This window comes from Lissotriton helveticus, chromosome 5_1 (assembly GCF_964261635.1).
Source record: "Lissotriton helveticus chromosome 5_1, aLisHel1.1, whole genome shotgun sequence".
Classification (NCBI taxonomy): domain Eukaryota; kingdom Metazoa; phylum Chordata; class Amphibia; order Caudata; family Salamandridae; genus Lissotriton; species Lissotriton helveticus.
In genome coordinates this window covers 1780523442-1780551036 of record NC_136065.1, presented here as the reverse complement: position 1 = coordinate 1780551036, position 27595 = coordinate 1780523442, and the positions used below count along the sequence as shown (strand labels likewise).

Sequence of the window (27595 nt, the reverse complement as noted above, 5' to 3'; positions counted from 1 at the left end):
GCGCTGATATGCGCGTGCATAGAAAGATCATAGCTGATCTTGATGCCCAAGGTCCGGACGGAGGAGACTGGGGAGGGAGGGGGACCAAAGGAAAGGGGCCAGTGAACAGCAGACCAGGGGTTAGAGGGACCACCAGTGAGGACAAGCTCAGTCTTGTCAGGGTTGAGCTTTAAATGGTTAAAGCTCATCCACTGGGAGATAAAGACTAGAGTAGAGCTGAACTTGGAAAGAGAGTGAGTAGGAGAGGATAGATCAAAAACGAGCTGGAGGTCATCTGCGTAATTGTACACGGAGACCCCCAGCTCGAGGAGGGAAGAGATAAGAGGGCGGATGTAAAGGTTGAAGAGAAGAGGGGACAGAGAAGAACCTTGGGGTACCCCACAGGTGACCGGGAGAGAGGGGGCAGAAAAATCAGAGAGGTGAACTGCCTGTGATCTGCCCTGAAGAAAGGACGCGATCCAGGAGAGGGCAGTGCCCTGGATGCCCGCTGCGCCGACACGGTCGAGGAGGATGGCATGATCGACCGTGTCAAACGCAGCGGACAGATCCAAGAGAACTAAGGCCTGGGGGAGATTGCTGTCGGCCTTCCCTTTCAGCTCGTCCAAGACCGCGAGGACCACACTCTCAGTGGAGTGGCCAGGCCGAAAGCCAGCCTGGCGAGAGGCCAAGATGTTATTCTCCTCGATGAAGTTAGAGAGGCAAGATGTCACATAGCTCTCAAGGATCTTCCCGAGGTAGGGAAGGAGGGAGATCGGCCTAAAGTTCGATGGAAGGGAAGGATCCAGGCCAGCCTTCTTCAGGATAGGAAGCACTATGGCAGTTTTAAAGAGAGAAGGAACAGAACCCAAAGCCAAACAAGAATTGAGGAGAGTTAAGGGAGGGGTGGGGCAAGAAGTGTAGAGGGATCTAAGGATCCGAGCAGGAGCGCAATCCGCCGGAGAACCGGACTTGACCTTAACAAGGAGGTCACGGAAGAGCTCAGGTGAGATAGGTTGGAAGTGATCAAAAACAGAAGAACAAAGGAAAGAATGGTCCGGGAAGATGGGCTCAGGTACAGTCGGAATGTTGGCCTTGATGGTGATTATTTTATTGATAAAATAATCATTAAGGGAGTGACAGAGAGATAAAGAAGGGGCAGGGGACAAGCTAGCACGGTCGGAGGTGGCAAGACTACGCACCAGTGAGAAAATCTCACGCGATTTATTGGCCGAAAGGGCTACGCGCTCCGAAAAATACTTGGATTTTGCCGCTAGAATGGCCGATTTATAGCTGTTCAGAAGAGCTTTATAGGTAAGGCGAAGATCAGGACAGTAGTTGCGGCGCCAGCGACGCTCAAAGCGCCTGAGTTCTAATTTCAGCGATCTGAGTTCGCTGGAGAACCACTTATGTGCATCGTGGGGGCGGGCTGATCTGATCTTTCTGAGTGGGGCAGCCCGGTCACAAGCCGAGGAAAGCCAGTTGTTAATAGCATCCGCCTGGTTCTCCACAGGGAGGTTAGTCAGGGTGGGAGCCGATGAGAGTAGAGAGGAAGAAAGATCACTAAGATCAGTCTTGTTCCAGCTCCGGGCCCAGGTGTTTTTGGGCAGGGAGGCTTTCTCGGATTGACCTAGGCTGATAGAAAAAGAAATCAAAAAATGATCGGACCAGACGCAAGGGGAGATCGAGTTCACCGAGGAGTTACAGCGTAGAGACCAGATCTGGTCCAAAGTGTGACCATGGGTGTGAGTGGGGGCCAAAACAAGAGGGAGAAAATTGAGACATCGAAGGGTGGCGGAAAAGTCTTTGGAAGAGGAATCCTCCCTCGGGTCACCCGGCCAAAAATTAAAGTCCCCGAGCAGGAGTAACGAGGAATTGTTTACAGCCAGAGTGGCCAGGAGATCCTGCAGGGTGGATACGAATGACGGCATGTTTTGAGGGGGACGATAGAGAAGAATCACCGTGAGGGGAACCGGGAGGTTGAGCTTTATATTGATGAAATCCTAGATTTTAAGCCGTGTCAACAGTACTTCCCACAACGTGAACATCATTTTGATGTCAGGTTCATACATTACACTAAAATGTAAACTGTTTAAATAGAGCAAAGACTGAATTCAAGTGAAACCCCTCTCTGCCAACACCGAGCTTTCTGTCTTCCCAGGCCTTTTTTTTAAATCTTTCCCTTGTTCACACTGTCCATATAATTTGTGGCACTTTTTTATCTTTGTATTATTAATCTCTCCCCTCACCTTTATTGCTGTTCTATTTGTTTCATGTCCCTCCTCTTAGTCTTACTTTGTTCCTCTATCATTGAATCCCTCCTTCACCTTTTTTCATAATGCTTTCCTCATCATTCTCTTCCGATTTCCCCTACTTGCCTTTATTTTCCTTGCAAACATTGCAAGCCGCATCTTTCTTATGATCCCCATTCACTGGGTTATTCTCTCTCCTACTAAAAGACACTCTCTCCTCTCCTCTCCTCTTTTTAGCCTCTTGTCTACTAAAGAGGTCAGTCTACCCATGCCCCACTCTGCTGTGCAAACACCCATACCCTTTCTTATGTCAGTAGCCACAGATGCAAGGAACAGCCAGAGCAACATTAAAAAAACATTATTGACAATTTAAACACGTGATGAGTGTGAGCTGCTTGTCTATGAGGTGGGACTACCTTACTTTTTTGTTCTCAATGTGAAATATTAGTTGGGGCAGTTTTCTTCAAAGTGACCAATTACAACAACCCAGAACAAGCTGGTATAAACACAGCTTTGTCCAAGTAAATACCTTTTTCCAGCTGCTCTGGGGGTGGCGGGGCACCACACCTCATTTTTGAAGGGGTATGCATCGTCCTGTACGAAGGTAGTTACATATTCCATCTCCTTTGCCTGCCTAGTGGAGCTTTTGCCAGTGTCAAAGTTTCTCTTTAACAAACAGGGAGTGTAAGCAGCAGGCTTGCCCCACCTGGTCTTCATGATTTATGTCAGCATTTGGATTCTCTCTCACATGTTGTTCTTCACAGTGTTTCCGGTTCTGACACACCACCTATAATGCGCGGATCACCAGGAAAGTGCCAGGGGTGGCAAACGTTTTACCAGTGGTTGCAGCTGAGACATCAGTATAGCTAATGCCCATTCATTTGGCGTACAACACATCCACCATGTTTTGAGAGAGAACCCTGTCCGCCAAACTCTATAAAAGGCCCTCAGTCTTATACTGGAAAGTGAATCACTTTTCTCTCATTAATGACTGAACAACATTGTTACATCAAGGAATATTCACCAAACTCTCATTGATTACAGGGCTAGAATCTAACACTGAGGAGTGGGTTGGTATCTACCACTAAGGACCGGACTCTAATCTAACACTGAGGAGCAGTATCTGTTGTCGAAGCTAATTTTGTACTGACTTGTGGGCTCTCGTGCTGCAAATTGGATTTAAATCTCATACTGAGAACTGTACGTGATTATTATGCTAAGGAAATACTCCAAGTTCAAACTGAGAAGAATGAGTAATTAACACAAATTGCTTAGGACGACGACTGGAGTTCAAACTCATATTGAGAACATATTGAGACTTCCTGCGAGCCTAAAGATAGGAGCTACTCCCTCGAATCAGGGTTTCGGGCTAATGCTCATCTGATTGAATAATTTCTCCTACACTAAACAAGCCATGAATATTCCAACCGGAGTCTGTCTCCTCCTCATCTTAATTTCATCCTCATTCTTTTGGATACAGAGAGTGACATAAACTACCTGCTGAAGATGGCACTAGAGAAGATCGCCTTCCTGCCCTTCGGCTACCTGATCGACCAGTGGCGCTGGAATGTCTTCAGTGGACGAACGCCCACGAACCGCTTCAACTATGACTGGTGGTACCTCAGGTATATTGTGGTCTTTCAATGTTACTACAGAGTATTATTACAAGATACTAATCATAGCAGTTAGGAGAGAGTGCGTGTCTTCACTCTCATTTGAGACTTTGCTCGTCAAAACATGAAACAATAAAGTCCAGTGTGGTTTTTAGAATATCTACAATGAATATTTATGAGAAAAAATGAAGTTCAGTGGATAATATTTACATGTTTGTCTAGTAATGAAGTTCAAACGAGTATATTTGCATATATGTTTACAAGAAACCTCCGTAGAGATTATGTCCATAGTAATTTTGTGCTTTTGAAAACTTAGATGGAACTTCATATACAGTGAGTCATAGCGCCGAGACCTATTTGCACTGCATGCACTAAATGAGGAGATGGATGGTGGGAGATTTTTAGGAAGAAGTAAAGAAATAAAGAATGGATATCTAGAGACAATCATCAGAGTATAGCAAAAATAACTGCAAATGTATGCGTTGATTGTGAAACATCTTTAAAATGGAGCCTATATGATCTTAAAAGCTAGAGACCTAACATCTGTGATAGACTAAAAAATTATCTAGCTGTCAAGTCTGAAAACTCTAACAACAAATATCAAACTTGGCAAGAATGTTGGAGCATGAATGTATTTATTTATATGTTGTATTGTTCTACAATGTTTAATCTTACTGTCCCTCTTTGTGCCCTAATTTGCAGAACAAAATATCAGGGAATTTGCCCACCGCTGGCAAGAGATGAAACCCAGTTTGATGCTGGCGCCAAGTTCCATATTCCTGGAAACACTCCATACATCAGGTAAGGGATGATGTCGGATTCAAGGCGGTGGTTTTTGCCCCCTACTATGTTAACTCTAGGAGGAAGAAGAGTGGTAAATTTTTAAGATGAAAATCCTCCTGTTAGCTGGAGATATATTCAAGAAGAAACAGGTTGTAAGAAGAGGTTTCCTTGGGTAACCACAGAGCCTCATGTATAACAAACAGAAAAATCAATTAGATAAGTTCAAATGTATTGAAGAAAATGATCACTCATTGATGAGAGAGGAGTACACAAGCCATCCACAGTGTATATTGTCAACAAAAATCATTAATAGGTTTAAAATATTCATTGTAGTAAAAAGAAGAACTTCCAAAATGTTTTGTTCCACATATTTGGAACTTCTGCATGGCAAGTGTCATTCGAAAGGTCTCAACATTATTTAGGTCCGAAAGTAACATAATTTTTCTTGTGTGTTAAATGTAGAATTATACCTTGAAAAACCAAAGCCTGCCAAAGCATGCCTTCTATCTGAAGCATGTAATCATTTAAATGTAGTACATTGAGTCAACCAAAGTATGGTAAATGTATCACTTGTTAATGCGGTGTTTCACCTGTTCCTTGTGCATTAATACCGTACCTAAATGGGTAAATTGTATCAACACCTTTAAATTTGTTTCCGTTCCGAAATCGACTGTGCAGTGGCTGTTGCTCTTCGTAGGCGGAAAAGCGTCACCCCACCTGCTGGCGCAGTGGTAAACACAGAGTAATAAAATAGTCATTACCCGATTTTATGAATCGGGCCAATTCAGACTGCAAATATGATTGGTACTTTTGGCCCTGATCCCTCAAAGGGCATCAATGGAGGAATTTAGCTGAACAGTGGCTGATGCGTCAGCCAATGGCCTTCTTCAATAGTATTCCAATAGCTGAACGCTCGGTGAATCCTTTATTTGATGCCAGCTAGTTGTGCCTGCAGGGTCACTCATGGAGGTGAGAAATATCTGAAAGGATGTGAGTAATGGTTGGTCACAAGTATCGTGTATGAGGGGCATCCTCTATGGTATCACTTATAAAAATAATAACTGGTGGATATAAATGCCAGAATCTGTCTTAGCCCCTGGTACTTACTTTGAGTAGCATTCTGTCCATTGTTTTTGTCCTTTCGTACCATTATCTATTTACTTATTGACAAGTTTTATATTGCAATGTCATTGTCACCTAGACGTCACTTCAGATTGCTGGTTTCATTGTCATAGAAATGGTCTGTTTAGTTGCCAGAACTGTGAAGGGAAGATGTGAGCTCACCATCTCCTGTATTCTTCAATTGCAATTGGTAAAAGTTCTCGTGTCTCTAAACAGCCGTGTCCCTCATTTCTATTGAGTAAGATGTTAAATCCCCTTCACCATTCACCTGGTTGTGTTTGTCTTCCTGTACCTCATTGATGTTCATCTTTTGTTGGATTTTCAGATACTTTGTGAGTTTTGTCCTGCAGTTCCAGTTCCATAAAGCCCTGTGTGAGGCTGCGAAGCAAACTGGCCCGCTGCACACCTGCGACATATATCAGTCTCAAGAGGCTGGCCGGATACTTGGGTGAGAGCCAGGGTTGGCATAACAAGGTGGGGCCAGGGTCAAGAAGTAATAGTAGGGGAGGCAATCCACTATGAAATTAAAGCTACCAACACAAAAACATGCCATTTTACTGCTCTGACTGAAGTAGTCAAGTAGAAGAATAGTGTTTTTTGAGTGACTGCTAATTTCTGTGGTTTTATCATAAAGCCATTGTGTATTTTATTTTCTCTGGTGCACTTTGCAGCCAGGCGATGCAGGCTGGTTCCTCCGAGTCCTGGCAGTCCATCCTGAAGAACGTAACAGGAACAGAGAAGATGGACGCCGGTCCACTGCTGGAATACTTCTCTCCCGTGACCAAGTGGCTAGAGGAGCAGAATAGAAAGAACAACGAGGTCTTGGGGTGGCCTGATTTTGAGTGGCGCCCGCCAGTGCCAGAAGGCTACCCTACCGGCATCGGTAAGTAAGGCCATTTGACAAAAGTTGCATCAAAAACATGGGCGCAAGAGAAGAGCGTTATTGAGTGAATATGAGTCTGGTTAGTTCTGGATATCAGTTTGTCAACGCATGATAGAAAGCGCTACTGAGACAATTGACGCTTCTGAACAACTCAACTTTGCTAATAAGTGAGGAGTTCTGTCTATCTCCGCAGTATTCTCTCTCTGGCCGCAACCCAAGATTTCTCACCATTAATGCATGTATTTTGAATAAAATAACGTTTCTTTTTTTTAAAGAGTTCTTGACCGGCACAATTGCATTCTCTGTGAATGCCATTTATATATGTTTTTCCCAAAGCAGCTCTGGTCATAGGAGATGCAGTGCCCATGAAACGCTAAATTAGGCCCTACGTCTTGTTCACATGGTCTTCAGGGCCAGAGAAAATTAATGCATGCATGTGTGTCCTTCAGTTTCTGTCTTGAAGTTGGGGTGACAATTTGCCATGCATGAGATGGCGGGAAGTAATTTAATCCGTACCTTAAAAGGCAGAGCTGAAATAAAACTGGACTGGGAGTAGCAGAACATCAGGCTCTTTAGTGAGATACGGTCTGTTTTCTGTCCTCTGGCTGTTACTGATTTAGGTTTTTTGTCTGGATTTTCCTGGCACGGCCATTGAGGTCTACCTTTGATACGACAATACAGATCCATTTTTGGAAAAGCAACACTGTTTCTAACACCGGATGCAAACCTCTGTTCCAAAGTTGGTGGTGCTTTTAATATTATGGCAAAATTTGGTGAGGATTTTAGGAGTCCTCTTGCTTGATTGACATTAACCGAGAACAGAGGATGGAGTCTCTGCTCATCTACACTCTGGGGCCTTGATTTCCAACCTCATCTTATGCAGAATAAAACCATATATTATTACAAGAGCAGTGAAGCTTCACTCTATGCATGACTGCTCTATTCCCCAACTAAAACTGTAGTGGCTGTTCTTGAGGGGGAATTTCATGGCCGTCTGCCTCTTGCTATGGGACCATGTTTTGCTCTGAAACTTTAGGAACAGAAGGTGCCTTGCATGCAGTTTTTGATCTACAGCAAGCAATCATGCTTTGTGGGGTGCCCTTCAAGGTAGAGACAGGCTGACCTGGAGGGCACACTGCCAGGTATCTGAACTGGAAGGAATGTTGCCAAAGATCTGAGAGGCAAGACACACTTCCTAAGTTCTGAGCAGGTAAACACACCACAAACACCTAAACTGGAAAGCACACTACAGAGTACCTGAGCTGGAATGTATACTGCCAAACAAGTAAGTTGTAAAGCACACTGCAGGGAACCTATGCTGAAGGCACACTGCCAAGTATCTGAACTGAAAAATACACTTCAGGGGACCTGAGACAGAGGACACACTTCTAAAGACCAGATCTAGAAAGTATACAATCATGCACTGAGCAGGAAGACACTACATGTCCTGCTTGCATAAATGTTGTATGGTATCATTGTGAGTGTACAAACTTGTGGTGGTACTCCATACATATAACCTCTAGCAAACAGGTGCTACCCTTCCTTACTTCGCATACCATGGAGTACTCAATCATACAACCTCTAGCGACAGGGTGCTGCTCTTTCCCCAGTTCGCACCAACACACACACAAGTGTACTACACTTGTATCTCTTGTGACAGGGTACAATTCTTCGCCTCATTCGCAACACTTTGACATGCACAACCAGCACATATTTACACAACAACACACAGATGGGTACTAGGGTACTACACTCTCTTCCCCAAACCTCTTGCTAGAAGCCATATGGAGTTGAAAGTAAATGCTCAAACAGCACTCCTAAACCAAAACCGGAGGTGGGCAATTCCAACCTGTTATGCTATGTTATGTTAACTGAGGTTTGTGTAGCTCGTAGCTCACTTAGCGCTTTGAGAAGACCAAAGTCCACCAGCAAATTCCGATAAGTACTTGGCGGATGACTTTGACTGTGCCCAGAGTCTCCCTAAACAGAAGAGTCTCGAGTTGTTTCCTAAAAGCGAGGAAACCCTTACAGTGCTAAGCATTAAGAACATCATAACCAATAATGTAATCTGCAATTCCTAAACAACAGAAGCCAACTTATACAGAAACTTACTAACCCAACCCACACGCATTACCAATAAGATTTATATGTCACATGGCAATATGCAAGACTCATCAACCAACTGTTCCCCCACCTAATGGATCTCACAGTTAGTAAGAAACAGGGTACATTTCATAACAGAAATACACTGAATAATACAAACTCCATGAATTCCAAATAATCCTGCTGAATAATTAACTGAATGTCCTAATTTAACATCACAATTGGAAAAAGTTCAGGCCTACGATGCTTTGACTTCACAAGACTTCAGGACACAGCAGAGCTTCCTCGTACAGCACAGTCTCATTTCTATCTCCATTGCCCTATTTCTCTTTCTTACTTAACCAGGAGGCCCGGGTAGTCTTTCTTTAACGTCCCCAGATTAGTCCCAATCGACCGTCAGCGTATTATCCATTTCCACAATGTCAAAGTTTTCTACATACCTAATGCCTCCTCTTCCACACCTAGATCTGGAATTGAACACATTGGTGGGACTCACTCATGAGCAAGTTGTGCTGCTACAACTTTGTCGAAGGAAACCTGTAGGTTCCATGCCCTAGCTGTCCCATGACTAAGCATCCATGACTACATGCTTGTGTGATAAATGTTGTATGATGTCACTGTGACTATGCAGACATGTGGTGCTAGGACCTCTAGTCTGAGGACTGGAAACTCACTGTGCCTAGGATCTCAGCTTGAAGGCACTAAGATATCAGAAGGAAAGAACTCAACTGGGAAGCACACTGCTTGGGCCCTCAACTGGAAGGCACACTGCAGGCAAGCCTCACAGACCTCTCACAGAATCAGATTATGCTCTGTTTGGAATCCTCTCGGCCATAAAGAATGTTTAGAACGCAGAACTTTGAAACCAGTAAATTCTAAACTCACGACTGCAGGGCATGAAAGGCGCTCAATGGTCATCTTTATGTGCCTGCTCTGGGCTCAAGTTTTCCGCCCCGTTAGGAGAGAAGCATGGCAAGGAAGGGCCACTGGTGAGTGCTCTTTCAATGGGTTTGGGGTGCCAGTTCCAACTGTCAGTTATGAAAAGCTGGACTTCCATCTCAGCTTGGATCACTAGTCAAAGGTATTTGATTTCAATGGTGTTGTGAAAGGTCTAGTAATAGGTATTCTCGGATCTACAGAGGCCTTCAGTGGGGTGAGCGCTGATGACATGGCCTGGCCCAGACCCCACACTTTCCAAAGGTGTTCAGCGAGGAAAGAAGAGATAGTGACTGAGAACATACCTTAAATGCTGAGTCACCAAAATGGCATGGGTAACTTAAGGGACATAACCCTCTCTTTGGTTTAGGATGACATCACACTTTTGACTCCTGATGACCTTCCTTTACTTCTATTATCACATATGCACTATCCTTCACATATGTGAGCTCAGAATGTGCACTGTACACAAATCTCTCATGTTGGATTAAATAGACTATAATGTTGCTTCATGTATAATAAGAATCTGGGTCCAAATAAAGGTGGGCATTACAACAGACTTCGCTTTTAGTTCACTCATCGAATATTCATCAGGGGTGGGGAGGCGTACATTACTAAATTCATGTTTAAAAAGACAGGCGGTGATGTGGCCTAGTGGCTACAGCTGCCAGCCATGCAACATGCAGAAGCAATATTGAATCCTGGCAAATCTTTCTGTGCCAAAAAAGTTAATGTATTATATGTCTTTTGCCCAATGGTCTGATCTCATCCTTGAAGAGTTAAGGACAAACCATTAACATGTTGATGTCCGAAAGAGATACCCATCTAGTGACTAAATTGCACAGTGTGAACTGGAAATTCTGTGCTGCATCTCAAATACTCTGCTTGACTAAACTGTCTGATCCTAGACAAATACTTTATTTTACCAAACCTCCTTTTGTTCCTTGTCATACATCAGAGCACCTTCAAGTACATGAATCCAGGGTGTTGATATAGCCCATCAAACCCCCCTCTCCCCCCAATTGGGCAATAAAGACAACCACCTCTGAGGTGCAACTGCCCCTTTACAGCATTGGGGTCCGGTGCCAGTGTATCTGCTGCACTACTGATAACTCTGAAGAAGAACCACAAAAAAGTAAAAATAGTACCTCTGTTGTACTCTCATGTTCATGCCCTTGTGCTGTAGCTTTTATGAAGTGGCAGCATCCCTCTGTCTCTCTGTCACCTCATTAGCAGCATCTACGAGGACAGATGATTCCACCTTCACATTTTGTAACACACCTTTCCCTCCTAGCAAAGAGCTTTGAAGCAGACTCCGGACGCATCAGCGCTATTCCAAACTAGACCTCTGGTCCTAATGGTTAATATTTGATGTGAATTCAGTACGCTTGGGAGAAATACCATGGCTGTACAACAGGAAGTCCATTTTCCAAGGCTCACTATTCACCATAGATCCTCTTGTACCTCTGAAGTACTGAATCAGAAGCTAGGAGTATGTAGTTGTCTGGGGAAACATTCACATTTTAACAATGTCATTTTTTTTTTAAGTGTGCATCGTTTACCAAGAATGGAGCTCTGTTTAGTTTAGTTATCAATAACAGCAGAATGACGAAAGCAGGTTTGTGGTGCTGCCTAAAACCCAGCTGCTTTCCTGTATATTGTGGCAACATACTCAAAATGACTGATTAATGTGTAGGGTGTCCTAATGCCTGGGCGTTTGCCAGTGACCAAGACATGCAGGAAAGGCAAACATTAAAACATTTAAAAGTAGCAAATATGCAATAAAATAATAAACTGGAGAGCTCGTGGCAAATATAGAAGCTCTGATAGGAATGGAGGCTCTCCTTTTCCCTTTACTGAGGGAGCATAAGGGCACATGACAGACATGCCCCAAATCTGAGTCAAATATGTATTGCACTGTGTAAGGATATGCTATAAGACCCCATGCCTGACACATGCGCATTACAGCACAGGACGCCGTCCTCTGGTGCAAGGTGATACTGCAGGTTTCACATGAAAACAAATAATCGTTGAGATGATTTCTCTTCATGTAAAAGCGAAATAGATGAGAAATGAGATGCATCGTTAGGCAGTGATGGTTAGGGGGTCGCTGCCCCTGTGCCCTCGATGTAGGAGCCGCCACTGCATAGAATGATAATGCATTCTAAGTGACCTCTATGCAATCCTGGTCTGGGAAGAAGGACGGTGGGGGAAACCGCTGAGATCCAGATAGTAAGGCCGCTGTGTCTGTGCTCCACAGCTAAAGGAACATAGACTGCAGAAAGTTGGCCATCATTTGATGACAAAGCAACAGCTTGCAGTTTGTTGTAGGTGGTGTTTTGATTTAATTCAATTCTTTTATTCGAGATTTGGATCTCTAACGAGGTCCACATGAAGACACAGTAACAGTTCATATATACAAAAACAATTTATTAGAAATGTAAAGTAACATTTCGTGTATACAAAAACTATTTAGCACAAATATAAAAATCTTTAAAAACATATGAAAAGTTTTTGACAAATTATCTCATCAATAGAACTGACGAGCTTCAGCCACCATTCAAACATTATATTTTAAAAATAGCGTCCTCAAAAATTGGCGACGATGATGCAGTGCTGGACAAAAAAATGACACCCATCTTACAAAATTGCATTATTTATCCTTTGTAAGAGAACTAGACCAATTTGCAGTTAATACATCTATAGGAAGTAGACTCATACATAACAGAGTCCAAAAGCGGTGGATCCCATGATTGAAGTTCCAGGAAAAATACTGCTGTGGTCCTCGAAACCAACAAGAAGCAATTATACATTTTTATTTTCTGATAGATTTCCAAAACTTTTTACCAAGGTGTTGCTGGAAGAATACTTTAAAAAGCTTTTGAGCTGAGCAGTGGTGACGGTACCCAGATTTCCTTCCTTAGCTGAAACAATCTTATTGCATGGATAATATTTCTATAAAACTGTGGGGTTTTTTCTTTTTTCATTTCAAAACTTTCAGTCCACATGAAACTCCTTAGTGAATTCTCCTCACCCTTCGTTAGCCGGGATTCCCATCAGACAACACCGTCCAGAGCTTGCATATAAGTACATTTTAATCTGTAATCTAATCTTAGAGCATGTGCAGATGCTATGGTAGAGAATTAAAATTACACCACTTCCTCAAGATTTGGCCTAACAATTTCCCCAGAAAGTTCCACTTTACTATATCAATTGTCTCTATAGCATACAACAGTGTTGGGATATTTTTGCTCGGTAGACCAAAAGTAAAGGTACAAAATGTTATAAAATGCATGTAGCACATTAGCATGAGATGTACTCTTGCTAGAGGTATGGCACATATAATCTTTGTCACTCAGATTGCTGGGAATACATTTCACCAGGTAAGTTTACAATTTCACTACCTTCAGCTTCTCCCTATCAAGGTACCCACTTTATTAGATTATTGTCCATAAAAATCAAAACTTTACTTTCAGAAACATACACTTTTACAAAGTGAGGATCAATAAACTGCTTTAAAGATGATAATTTGTTACTCAAACTCTTAGGTGTTAAATCAAGAATGACAATATCATCTGCATATAACGAGACACAGGAACTAACAAACCCCAATCCTAATAGGGTCTCTATTGATGCTACCTAGGTGTTGAGGCAGATTGGAAGTGTATAAGGAGAATAATATAGGGGCCAGCTGACAACCTTGTTTTAAACTAGTCTCGTTGGGAATTATAGAAGACAAGCCCTTGTCACCTCCATAACCACTTGGAACTAAGTGGTTGAATGTAAGGCAATGCTTAACTGAAGCAAATTGTCTGTCATACCTAATCTATGCAGCTTTTTCCATAGAGTTGGATGACCCACTCTATCGAATACTATGGAGAAATCTATACAAGCCTCTTAGACTTGGTTTAGACTTGGTGGCCGCGCACAGTAACATACTTTTTCACAATTAATTGCAAAATTGAGACGTTATCTAATGCTGAATGGTTTTTCCTAAAGCAAGCTTGTTCAATTGGTATTCTTTTCGTCTTCTACCCAGAGAAGTAACTGTTCAAGAATAATTTTGGCAAAACCTTTTTCTACAGTGTATCTGTGAGCAATATGATGATAATTGGAGGCTTGCTTGCAAGAGCTATTTTTGTGCAAAGGAAATGTAACCCTCCCAGACCTGGATGAGGAATTATACAATGCTGGCAACAGTATTCGAACACTGGGATTATAAATGACACCCATTACATGGCCTTAACCTTAATTACTGAAATGGGAATCTTGTCCAGTTCCATCGCACTGGAAGATCGCAATACTTGATTTAACCCTTGATCTGTTTCATGGATTGGTGACCGTATATGGAGGAGGAATTTGAAACTGGCCCAGAAAGTCCAAATAGCAGCACTGCTTCGTCATTAGACACACATAACTATGATATAAAAGTACTCCATTCCTCCTCCTTAATTGGGATTGGGAGAGACTTAACTCTATTCACTCAATATATGGAGATAATCTCCCACAATTACTATATATCGTTGCGAGACATGGCTTCTTTTAGGTCAATCCATTTACGGTCATTCTCTGTCTTTTTTAGGGGAGATTTTAATCTCTGTCTTCTCTTTTCAGGAAACTGATTCATTTACCCCTTTCAACAGAGAAGGATACACATTGACTACTAACTAATCCATTTATCACCCTGTTTAATGGACAAATGGTTGAAAAGCTGGCACTACTTGGCAGGTTCTTGTTGCATGTTTTATCTTTTGCCACAAAATGTTTCATATACCTCTCTTATTTATAGTGTAAGAATACATGAATTGCTTACAGGGATTCTTTTTACCTTATTAATGAAATTAGGTCTATAGTGGGTTCTACCATTGGATTTTTGAAATTTAAGAGTATCTTCTTAAGGCTTCTAAGACCCTACTGTGTCCAGAACAAAATCTACCTGAAAAGAGAGAACTTTATGATCACTAAAAGGATTATGAATAACATTTATTTCAGAGATCAAACCAAAAGTGAAGTGAGGGGCAATCAAATAGTCAATAATAGAGAAACCAGTATTAGATTTGTGAGTAAAGTTACCTGGAGTATCAGTATCGATTCTGCCATTGACTGTCAGATATTCCTTATTTCTTAATAGGTCCAGGAGGGTAGGATCTTCTTTATCTGCTTATATATTTGCAGGAAAAATGACCAGGCAATTTTTAAGGCTGCTTCTTTTTCCAAATTTGCAAACCTCTTAGAGCATGGGTTGATACTATGGCAATAAAGTCAGCAACTAGTATTACATATTTGCATTCCTCCTGCTGCAACATTTCTATTGAGAAAGAAAACATTTTGATAATCAGCTGCGCATGGGATGTATCAGGTTGTGTTCTGAGAAGCACAGAGCATGTTCCGTAGCGTACCATTTTATTTTACTATGCAGTTTCTTTGAACAGTCTCTATAAGTGCACAGAGGTTGGGGGCGGGGGGCGCAAGGTTAGAAAATCTGCAAATACTTGTCAGGGCTTCTTTAACGGGGAGATTGTGTATTTTGTAAGTATGAGATATACAGAGTTGGAACAGTCTGTGTGAGTGCTAATTACTGGTTGTGAGAACCCCTTGCCTGTGTTCAGCAGCTGTGAGTGCCACTAGTTGTCTGGTAGTAGTAAATGATGGAGGCTGATGGAGGCTGGAACTGGTGCTGATTTTGAGTATCATCATGGAGACAAGGTCGGTGTACCCCAAGGATTCTGGTCTTGGTGCATTTTCTGAAACAAACCAATTCGTAGGAAGCTTTGAGTTTCATTGACATATTGGTGAGGTGCAGGGTAAGAAAATGTGGAGCGCCATTGTCGTCTAGTAAGGGTATAGGTATTTCAATTGGAAGTACATTTGCGCAGCTGAGTGTTAGCCCCCGCCCCTCTTCTTTGAACAATAGGAAATATTGCAGCCAGGTTGACGTATATTAGTAAAGCTCTAAGGTTAGGCCTGAAAGTTGTTGGCAGAGCTCTGACCTGTAGTATTGTTGGAATGACAAGGTGTGCTGGAGGTAAACTTTCAGCTGAATTGTCAAAGGTTGGTTCTGACCATTTGGATTTTGGAACTAGAATCGCTTAAGCATCTATTGAAGCATGTGCTTGGGACATGAGCTCTTGCTGTAGGTCATGACTGCACTGAAATAAAAACAGATGTTTTTAGTAGCCCCACATTGGATTAGCAATTTATCGTCCACATTGGATTAGAAATTTATGGTGTAACTCAAAATTGAGATGGATCTCAAAACTTTCACTAGGTCCCCATGCTGCGGCTATAACAGGAGGGTCTGCACGTCACCATGGAAGACTATTTTATAGTGATGTGTTAGGTAGCATTGGACTGGTATTTGGCATTTTAGGCCAGCATCAAGGGCATTGGATGACTGTAATTGGGACCATCTACTGATGAAGCAGTGTAGGATTACATTTCATTGGCAGAGCGGTCTAACAGATCGCTGTATCGTAAAATAAGGAACACCCTGGGTCCCATGCTCGCTGCGCCATTGGATTTAAGCTAGCCTGGCTGATCAGGGGTGATAGTCTAAAACCGGTCCCAGGATGCTTGTTTCTGTTCCAGGCAGGACCTGACTTGGCAATTCGGGCTGACTGTTCCCATGGGGAGCAGGGTCAAGACTGATTTGCATATTGCTGGGGCCAAACTGGGTTGACATGGCGAGCAAAATAACAATGGATCTGTGACTGGGGTGAGTGTTTGAAAAGTTTCAACACTCCGTCCATCAGTTGTTTTTGTGATGTTGCTATGTGCGCTCTAAGTGGCTAAGGGTATGCCCAGACATGCGTCCCTTGCTTTCTGCACCACTGGATTCAAGCTAGCCTGGCTGATGAGGGGTGATACTCCAAAACCTGTCCCTGGAAGCTGATTTGCATATGGCTGTGTCCAAACTTAACAGTGTTTGAAATGTTTCAACACTCCGTTCATCCTTTTATTTTGTGATGTTGTGTTGTCAAACAGAAGGGAAACAGAGACTCAAAGAGATAAATTGAATTTTAACCAATACTTCTACTCACAGGGCATTTTGAAATACTTTCCTGTTCCTTAGCTTTGTGAAACAAATTCCTGTTGTAGACGAGGGATACTCTTTGCATCTTACAGTGTACCGGCTGCATGTCTCGTACTGTGGTATATACTGCTTAAAATGGGCCTCATGCTGAAGGGTTAGCTTATATGTCAGCTTTAGACACAACCAGCAAGACACCTTCTTGGCATGGTCTTCAGACTCTGTGAAAATCCATTTATTGAAAGATGTCTTTTCTGCTCATTTTACGGTCTTGAATTCCTAGGAGCTTGATTTCTAAGTGGGTGCCCCAAATATATCATGTGCATTGTATCACATGACAATTATATAGCCTCAGTTAAATTCTCACACACCACATTGCAAGGCTTGCAAATTCAAAATGGACCCCTCTACTGTAATAGCAATGGGGATGTAAGTTATGGCTAAGGTGCTTTGAGCCGGCAGTCTGGTGGATCCCGGCGCGGTACAGAAGGGATGCTGTCAGGATTGAAATACAGCTATGTTGGATTGGAATCAAGAGAGCACTGTAGGATAGGGGCAAGCTTTGTTGGCAGATCTTTGTAATGGATCCCCAGCAGTGCTTGGACCTGGATTGAGGTTCGTTGGGCCCCACTGGTAGTAGTATCACTGTATAGCACACTACTCCTTGTGTGGTCAGTGACCATTTCCCTTCCATAACACGGGACAGCAGAGACCAATTCAGCCTCATTTAAGCAAAGCTGTAGATGACACAACCCTTAATTATATTTTCTTTTTTTTCTGCTTCTCCAGAGAAAAATGCAGATGAGCAGCAAGCAAAGGACTTCTTGGCGCAGTACAACAGCACAGCAGAAGTAGTATGGAACGACTACACTGAGGCGTCGTGGACCTACAACACTGACATTACTGAAGCCAACAAGCAGATCATGGTAAGAGGTGCTGTGGCCAATACTGGGGAGGTCTGATCCTGCAGGATCAGCTGCGGGGGGATCCCAGAAGAAAGTTTGGGTGTCAAGACACAGACCCTCCTGGAGGGGAATGCAGAGCTTTTCCAACAGGCAGATGGCTTCTCAGCACACAGTGGAAGAGTCAGAGGCCTATCTATCATTGCCTGACATCCTATGCTATTCTATAGGCTCTCATGATGTGGGATGCGCTAAGGCCACAGGACACTCTGCATTATACAATGTTATTAGGGTGAACACAAACCAGGTGCACACTGGATTTTATTTCAGCTCAATCAGTCAATCAATCAGGGTTCCTATAGAGTGCAGCTAATCACCCATTAGGGTCTCAAGGCGCTGGGGGCTGGGTAAGCTAACCAAAACAACTTGGCTTAAAGCATGCTTTAAATGTTTTCGTACAACTCTAAATCACAACTAGTAGCAGTAATAAAAAAATTACTGAATATCGAATCCAAAATCCAACCTTTTTTTTAGTACTGCTGTACAATGGTAACTGGCTAAAAAAAAGTTTAATCCACTTTGCTAGCGGACTAGAAAAATAGGCAGATTTATTCCATGGATGTGGGAAAAAACCAACTATATTCACGCTGTCTGCACCACAATCTAATGACCTAAGGAAGGCGTGGATCCTTGCGCAAACTAGATAGGATCCCGGTGATATTGTATACAAAACAAGTATCTAGTTGCATTAGTACACTATAAAACTTTAGACACAAAACGAGCTGATGTCTCTAATACACAAGCTTGTGTAATTTATTTCACTTTTCTTTATACTGTTAGTTAAATTGAACCCTTGAAGACTATGTCCGCTCTACAAACTAATGACCTAAGGAAGGCTTGGGTCCTTGCGCACACTAGATAGGACCACTGTTATATTGTATATAAAACAAGTATCTAGTTGCATTAGTACACTATAAAACCACATTAGCATGCAAAACACAATACACTGAAGTGTATGGTGCCACGCAACAGCCAATCAGAATGGTTCTAACATTTGGACCTATTCTGATTGGTTGAAAAGATCCTTTTGTACCAGCGCACCATATTTGGTAATCGTTGTGTTTGAGAAACTAAATAATAAATCATTAAAATGAATCAGTCTTTCAATCACTCAGCATCGGTCCAACTGTAAGGAACAATTTGATTGGCAACCTGAAGCCTATCAAAACAGCTCTTACAAAGTAACCTTTCTGGATCAAGGCTACACAATAAAACTACAAACATACGTTTTCAAAAGAACAGTCCTGAAAAAATAGTGAGGAAATTGCCAAATTGCGTGGTAGAAAAATGTATGCTGAATTTGCCCACAATGATTGAGTTGCCAAATTAGTCGCGACAAAGGCGACCTTTTGTGTTTAGCCCAAGATCTATTGAGATATCTCAAGGACAAATCAGAAGGATGTTTATTCAGCAAACTCTTTTTTCCTCTCCTCATCTTTAGTAGATCTTTCATCAGACAGCAGCTTCGACGAGTTGTGATAATTAAAGCTGCTCCTCTAGTCTTAAAAATCTTAAAGTTTCTCCAGATTCAAATAGATCTCCAGGTTAAAGGGAGTGTCCGAGTTCCCACCGCCTTGAAACAAAGCCAGAGTGCAACTAACTTTGTTGCAACCACTTGAGTGGTGAATATTGCAATACGGCTAGGACATCTGCTTCAGTAATCGCTCACTGAGTCCTTTTATCCCCGAGAGAGCTCCGGGGCAATCCTTTTGTTTTAGCATAAACACCGCCATTGAAAATATCATTATGGTTGACATGTTGCTGTTGTGTGGTTCTTCTCAAAAATACACAATAGCTCATCCAGCAAGAGCCAGCATCTTTTCATAGCAACATCTTGTGACCTCACTTTTGCTTGCAAAGCTTTTGGCCAGGAGTCCTAACTACAACATGAATTTAAAGTAAAAGAGATGGCGTGCTTACCCTTTTTGCTAGGAGGACCACATAACTAATCAAAAAAGCACATATTGCATCTCAATCTGCACTCAAAACAATGTGGAAAAATATGACTACTACTCATTCATGCCATAGATTTGGCACCGTCTCATTTAACCTCAGGCATTCGTAGCACCTCCTGGCATCACATGAATAAGGGGCCTGGCATGACTTGGTTATCTCATGTGATCACATGGTCTCGTTGCCTTACATGATATAGCTCCTGTGATCTCATAGTATTGAATGGATAAAGGGCCTGGTATGATTTGGGTCTCTCATATATTCTCAAGGTTTCACATGGGCTAGTTGGCCTGGGATGATGTGGTTATTGTATACGGTCTTATGACACCTCATAGTCTACTGGCATTACATTATATGTTTATCTCATATGATCTCATGGAATAACTTATTCTGGATGACTCATGTGATCCCATTGCCTCACAAGGCCTCCTGCACTCGCATAATCAATGCTGATTATAGATGGGCAAGGTCCTTGGGCCCTCGATGCGTTTCGGTTCCTCTGTGTTGATTGTTTGCCCAGCTCCTGTGGGGCATGCCATTGATTCTGTGTTTCTCCTCGCTTGCTCTACAGCTGGATAAGAACCTGAAGATGGCAAACCACACCCTGCAGTACGGAATGCAAGCACGGCAGTACGACTATACAGATTTCCAGGACCCCAGCGTGAAGCGCATCCTGAAGAAGCTCAGTGACATCGAGAGAGCAGCTCTACCTGAAGCAGAGCTGGTAGAGGTAATAGAGAGGAGAACTGAGAGATAAGTGGGAGATGGGGTGGAGAGGAGGAAATCAGCAGTACAGTAAGATGGTGAAAGGCGGGGCTCAGCTATTGGGACTGCAGGTGATGTGGTTCCAATTGTTGCTGTATTTTACTTCCCAAACAATTCCAATCCAGTTTCCGGTTGAGATTCTGCTGCAGATAATGGCACATTACGCCAACTTTAGGGAACGGTTTAATTCTGGCTCTGAGACCACCAGCGTCATTAGATTTTGAGTCTTGCAGGCATTATCCCTCAAACTTCAAAGTGAATTAAGGTTCCCACCTCATATCCTCGTAGAGGAGCTATACAATTGCCATAACTGGCAAATATTGTTGCTTTTTCAATTTTTATACATTTAGCGAACGAACCGAGTGAAATTCTGCAAAAAATGGTTGAATAAGTGAAATTTTGTGGTTACCTTTCCTATTTTGCACTTAAGCATGAATGCAAAATGTGGAAAAACTATACCTTAAATAATGAGACTCCCACTGTACGAAAATTACAACATTTCCAGGAACATTTTAGGCTGATTTCTCCTTGACGTACCCTGTTGGCCCTAAATAGCGTATCAAATTACCAGCCACCACCTCACAACACCCAGAAGCATTAAATCACCAGAAAACCAATAAAGTGGAACTGAACGGAGACAACTAGCTCATGCCCCCCTTAAGCTTATGTCAGGTAGAAACTGAATGGAGACCAAAAGCTCACTCTACCTGTAAGCCATTGGTTAGATAGGACCTGCACAGAAATCACCACCTCATGCCACCCTTAGGACTTGGTTCACATTGAAACTGAACGGAGACCACCAGCAAACTCGCTTCAAGCCTTGAGTCATGTGCAACCTAGATGCAGATGACCAGCAGATACCACCCATAAAAACTGGATAATGTGGAAACTGACATGAGATCAGCACCTACCATCTCATGGCTTGCATTGGCCTTGAGACAAGACAAGGTAGTCCGTCTTCAGGGCCATGCTCTCACATTCACTCATGACCTGTGTTATGTGAGAACAGTTCACCCCCCCACCCTCCATCGGCCACTCAGCGGTCACCAAGGGAGAACATTCTGATCTAAATTTCAGCCTCCAGTTGAAAGTCTTATGAGCCTTCTACCAAGCAGTAATCACATATTTTATATAGGACTTGTTGCTAAAGGCATACAGCTTCGTGGCACTGCTAAATAAGAGGTATTGCTATTACCCACTTTGAAGGAGCTCAATTTACTGACCTTGTATGGATGAAAGGATGTTTGGGTTGTGAATATAGGTAATGCTCGACAAGCAGATATCAGGAGCCATGTTTTACCTATCTGAGCTGTTTTATTAGTTTATAAACCAAGGGCTTCATCTACAGATTTAAAATATGTATTTTCAACTAATTTCACAGCCCTACATAAGTGAACATAAAGACCTGAATTTTGGGGTAAAACATCCACTTCTAGTTTATTCACGTCTTGGATGTCGTTCAAACTTTCAGTAGAAAAGAAACGTTTTCCAAGGTTTGCTCACCGCTGTCGCCCTTTGCTATTGCAGTATGAAGGCACAGGCAGGTGCAAACCCATTCCCACGCCCTCTCTTGATGCACGCATTCTGGGATGAAAACCTTTCAAAAACTGTCTGTCAATGGTGAGTCACAGCTGGGCAGAGCCCATAGAAAAAGCCACCGGTTCTTCATTCCTCGGTCTGGCCCCTTACTTCCTGCACCACATCACATCCTGTAACATACGTCAAAAAGAAATACATACATATTGGGGGGTGGTTCAGTATATCAGTTCACTACTATTGTGGGAGAGGGAAAAATTTGGCTATATGACCAGAGAGTAACAATAATTTTACGCATATAAATGGACCAGAGGACTTTTTTTGCACTTCACATCAATAGAGTATTTTGTAAGTGCATTTTGATTTAAATATTTACATGTCCTAACTAGTTTATGTATTTTCCCTGCAGTACAACCAGATCCTCTCGGACATGGAGACCATGTACAGTGTGGCCAAGGTGTGCCGAGACGGGCAGACCACAAACTGCCTCCCGCTGGATCCAGGTGAGACACAGGGGCCAGGTCTGAGGGAACTTTAATATGCAGATTTGGTTACTCCAAAAGTCAAACCACCTAGTATTCAGGTACTTTGCCAGGGTCCTCAGGCCTGATTTGAAGAAGCGTGTATATTCCACTCTCAAGCATCCTGGGGCCTGTTTATCCCCTTGGTCCTGCGGGCTTATATACTAGTAAATAAATTGATGCAATTGTCTGCACCACATGAACGCTTGTATGAAAACGTAATAAATTACCCCCATTTATTTATATAGTCCTCAATACTGCTATTTAACGTGAACAAGAGCTGTTCAGGAAGTAGCGCGTAGTCCTCGGACTAGTATGCAGTTTATCACAGTGTCACATTATCCAGGATTAAATAGCGCACAATGTAACAACCCTGAATCATCCTGTCTTCTTATTTTTTTCCAGTGCAACGTCTGTAACTTTTTTCCAAGTTTAACAGCTGATGGTTAAGTCTCGGGAACTGCCATCTTTCTTCCTCCTTACATTTCTCTGACCTAATTCCAATGGAAGTGAAACATATGCCTTTATGTGGAACACCACTAGTAAAAGACACACAAATCCTCAAACAAACAATCATACACGAATATTTCAATGGCCACTCTTCCTATGGGTTAGAATGTTTAGAATTGTTTTCAGCGAAGGATTAAGAAGTTAGCAACAATAGTTGAAGGTCTGAATATTGGGAGACGGCTTCAAGGAAGGATTAGATTGTTGTGAGCAGACCTTAATAAAGAACACTTCTCAGCTAATGTTTTTAATGTTAGGTACAGATTGTCACTTAAGGATCAGATTGTTAGAGGCGATCCTCAAAAAAGGTTTACAATGTTAGGAACATACTTTTATCACCACTTTTCAACAATTTATTGGAAAGGAAGGATCAGATCTCAACATATAGAATTATAGATGGGTAACTGTGAATAATGGGGATTTTGTTTATTGAGGGTTTCAGAGTGACGTTAAATAGCCAACAAGAGCTTAGCTTGAGTTCTCTATGATGTGACTCAGCTGAAAAACATCCTGTTTAGTCACATTTTACCCACCAATAATGTTATTTTGTATATGGTCCTAGGATCACCTTCCCCCACTTCCAAGATATAGACAGGGCCAAAGGAGGGCCGGGGGAGCCAAAATAATAAAACAAAAGAAGCTGGCATCCTGCCACCCACCACAACCACCTTTAAGATACCCCCACATTCCGCTACATTAAAAATATATGACTGGCTTCCTGCCACCCCCACCCATTACCCTCTGAAAAACCCTTCATTTCCATTCCCAAATCTGTGAAAATATGCCTGACCTCCTGCCAAACACCACCCTCTGGATATACCCTACAACAGGGTCCTCCCAAAACTGGACAGAAGAAATACCTGGCCTCCTGCCACCCTCCTCCACCACCCTCTGCGAAACCTACCCCAACCGCACAAATTGAAATATAATTACCACCACCCTCTCTGCAATCATAACCGATGCCGGCCCAAAGATGCACTTTCTGTTCTCACATTGAGAGCTGAGAGCTGTCACCATCCTGAGGGGCACTGTGGGAGCCACTTGTCCACGTCACTTCATTTCTCGTCCAAGAACAGGTCAGCAGATGCCCGCGCTGACAGGGGAGAAGACATTTGGCACCGGAGCAGTGCCACCTGCATTCTCTCATCTCCTCGGCTCTGTGGAGACCAGGGAGAGAGGGGAAAAGGCGGGTGAGACTGACAACCACCATTCCACTGCTGCCCTCGGGTCGCTAGAGACAGTTAACCACTTTGGATCCTTCTCTGCAATTGTTGATATAATTCTCAATGATTCATAAAGGGGGTGGTGATGGACAGAGCATCTGAATTAAGCAGAACACTCCTACCCAGTCAAGAGATCAGGGCTTGATCCATCACCGTTTTTTAGCTCACTGAACCAACCCAGTTCAGAACCTGGCTACATGCAAATTAGTCTGTTCCTGGCCCAATGCATCATGGGAACAGGGCAGACCAAACTACCAAGCCAATTCTTTACTGGAAAGGAAACAAGCTTCCGGGGACCGGTTTCTGGCATTACAGCCGTCTTCGGCCCGGCTTGCTTGAATCCTGATTGTGCAGTGAGCTAGGGACTCATGTCTGAGCATACCCTTCCACTCCTATAGTGGCCAAAACGATTCATAAAGGGGGTGGTGATGGACAGAGCATCTGAATTAAGCAGAACACTCCTACCCAGTCAAGAGATCAGGGCTTGATCCATCACCGTTTTTTAGCTCACTGAACCAACCCAGTTCAGAACCTGGCTACATGCAAATTAGTCTGTTCCTGGCCCAATACATCATGGGAACAGGGCAGACCAAACTACCAAGCCAATTCTTTACTGGAAAGGAAACAAGCTTCCGGGGACCGGTTTCTGGCATTACAGCCGTCTTCGGCCCGGCTTGCTTGAATCCTGATAGTGCAGTGAGCTAGGGACTCATATCTGAGCATACCCTTCCACTCCTATAGTGGCCAAAACGATTCATAAATGGGGTGGTGATGGACAGAGCATCTGAATTAAGTAGAACACTCCTACCCAGTCAAGAGATCAGGGCTTGATCCATCACCGTTTTTTAGCTCACTGAACCAACCCAGTTCAGAACATGGCTACATGCAAATTAGTCTGTTCCTGGCCCAATGCATCATGGGAATAGGGCAGACCAAACTACCAAGCCAATTCTTTACTGGAAAGGAAACAAGCTTCCGGGGACCGGTTTCTGGCATTACAGCCGTCTTCGGCCCGGCTTGCTTGAATCCTGATGGTGCAGTGAGCTAGGGACTCATGTCTGAGCATACCCTTCCACTCCTATAGTGGCCAAAACGATTCATAAAGGGGGTGGTGATGGACAGAGCATCTGAATTAAGCAGAACACTCCTACCCAGTCAAGAGATCAGGGCTTGATCCATCACCGTTTTTTAGCTCACTGAACCAACCCAGTTCAGAACCTGGCTACATGCAAATTAGTCTGTTCCTGGCCCAATGCATCATGGGAACAGGGCAGACCAAACTACCAAGCCAATTCTTTACTGGAAAGGAAACAAGCTTCCGGGGACCGGTTTCTGGCATCAAGCCCTGATCTTTTGACTGGGTAGGAGCGTTCTGCTTAATTCAGATACTCTGTTCATCACCACCCCCTTTATGAATCGTTTTGGCCACCACAAATGTGGAAGGGTATGCTCAGATGTGAGTCCCTTGCTCACTGCACCATCAGGATTCAAGCAAGCCGGGCCGAAGACGGCTGTAATGCCAGAAACCGGTCCCCGGAAGCTTGTTTCCTTTCCAGTAAAGAATTGGCTTGGTAGTTTGGTCTGCCCTGTTCCCATGATGCACTGGGCCAGGGTCAGACTAATTTGCATGTAGCCAGGTTCTGAGCTGGGATGGTGCAGTGAGCTAAAAACGGTGATGGATCAAGCCCTGATCTTTTGACTGGGTAGGAGTGTTCTGCTTAATTCAGATACTCTGTCCACACCACCCCCTTTATGAATCGTTTTGGCCACCACAAGTGTGGAAGGGTATGCTAAGATGTGAGTCCCTTGCTCACTGCACCATCAGGATTCAAGCAAGCCGGGCCGAAGACGGCTGTAATGCCAGAAACCGGTCCCCGGAAGCTTGTTTCCTTTCCAGTAAAGAATTGGCTTGGTAGTTTGGTCTGCCCTGTTCCCATGATGCATTGGGCCAGGAACAGACTAATTTGCATGTAGCCAGGTTCTGAGCTGGGATGGTGCAGTGAGCTAAAAAACGGTGATGGATCAAGCCCTGATCTTTTGACTGGGTAGGAGTGTTCTGCTTAATTCAGAATACTCTGTCCATCACCACCCCCTTTATGAATCGATATAATTCTCAGGCATAGATTCTCAAAATTTAGAACACTCTTAATGTATAGAATTTAGATGAATAACTGTGAACTACAGGGATGTTTTTCACTGCGGGATTCAACAAGCGCAAAGCTCAGATTCCCTGTGTGTCGTTCAGAACTCCGAATTAAAAGCCTCCCTCTTAGGCTTAGCTATCCGTGATTTTAAGTTATAATTGCATCCCCCCAAATCCTCAGTCCCTTTTCCAAAGCATACTCTGGGATAGAGGAGCAATGGTTGAGCCATACGTGGTCTCTCCTCCAAATGATAAAAAAAGACTGGCCTCGCCCACTCGCCCCCACCTTCCTCAACCTATACCCTCTGCCTCATGCTCGTGGAGACCCAGAAAAAGGTGGAGGTAGGTGGGTGAGACTGCTGGCTCGCTGAAGTAGCTTGAGACCCGGGCGAGGCAATAGAACAGAAGAAAGAAAGTGATTCCCTGGCTGAAGTCACAAGCGAGGGTAATCACCTTTGTTACCCACTATTGTTACGTCACAGCCGTGAATAACCAGATTTTGATGCTGTTGTTTACGATTGAGGCTTCTAATGGAGAATACAAAGTATTCAGTTATTAGCATTCATTCTCGATAAAGGTTTTTAAATTGAGGAATACTTTCATAACAAATTATTCAAATGTCTCCTCTGCGGTTTTACATGTTAAGAACAGATTCTCAAATAGGAATTAGAATGTTTGGGACACTTCTCAACAAACAATTAGAATGATAGGAAAATCCTTCTACAATATATCAGCATGTTCCAACATTTTTCAACACCGTATCAAAATCTAACAAAATAAGTATTAGATTCATAATAAGGTATTACACTGTTAGGAGCATATTCAGAAGGAAGGACTGGAATGTTTGCGCCATATTATTAGGGTGTGGATAGAATGCTACTTACACTCTCACAACAAAGTGCTGAAAGGTTACTGCCATGTGCTCCAAGATCAGCTAAACTATGTGTCTTGGAACAGAAACAGCAGTTCATGCTTTGCCTTCTCTGCTCTGTTGACAGATCTGACCGAAATTCTGTCCAAGTCCAGGAGCTACGACGAGCTTCTGTTCGCATGGAAAGGTTGGCGGGATGCCTCCGGCAAGAAGATTCGCAGTTTATTTTCCAGATATGTGAAGTTGAGCAACAAAGCGGCCCTCCTCAACAGTGAGTGTTTTCATCCTATGTACCTGCAATGTGTATAATGTGCCCCAGTGAATGTGTACTTTCTGCAACCCATGACACGTGTATCAGGAGTCACAAAGCGTAAGGGACCGACAACATATTTCCAGGATTCTGGGAATTGTCTCCC

At 43.1% G+C, this 27595-nt stretch overlaps 1 protein-coding gene across 2 annotated transcripts in view; it reads left to right on the top strand.

The window, feature by feature from the left end:
• ACE (angiotensin I converting enzyme) overlaps positions 1-27595 on the top strand; it is a 236673-nt gene that overhangs the window by 145038 nt on the left and 64040 nt on the right. For both annotated transcript variants that reach the window (XM_078645075.1, XM_078645076.1), the window contains exons 9-16: positions 3709-3853; positions 4544-4642; positions 6072-6194; positions 6418-6629; positions 17488-17624; positions 20185-20343; positions 22324-22417; positions 27307-27450. In XM_078645075.1, coding sequence (XP_078501201.1) covers positions 3709-3853; positions 4544-4642; positions 6072-6194; positions 6418-6629; positions 17488-17624; positions 20185-20343; positions 22324-22417; positions 27307-27450 — 1113 coding nt within the window. The remainder of the gene's footprint in view (positions 1-3708; positions 3854-4543; positions 4643-6071; positions 6195-6417; positions 6630-17487; positions 17625-20184; positions 20344-22323; positions 22418-27306; positions 27451-27595) is intronic.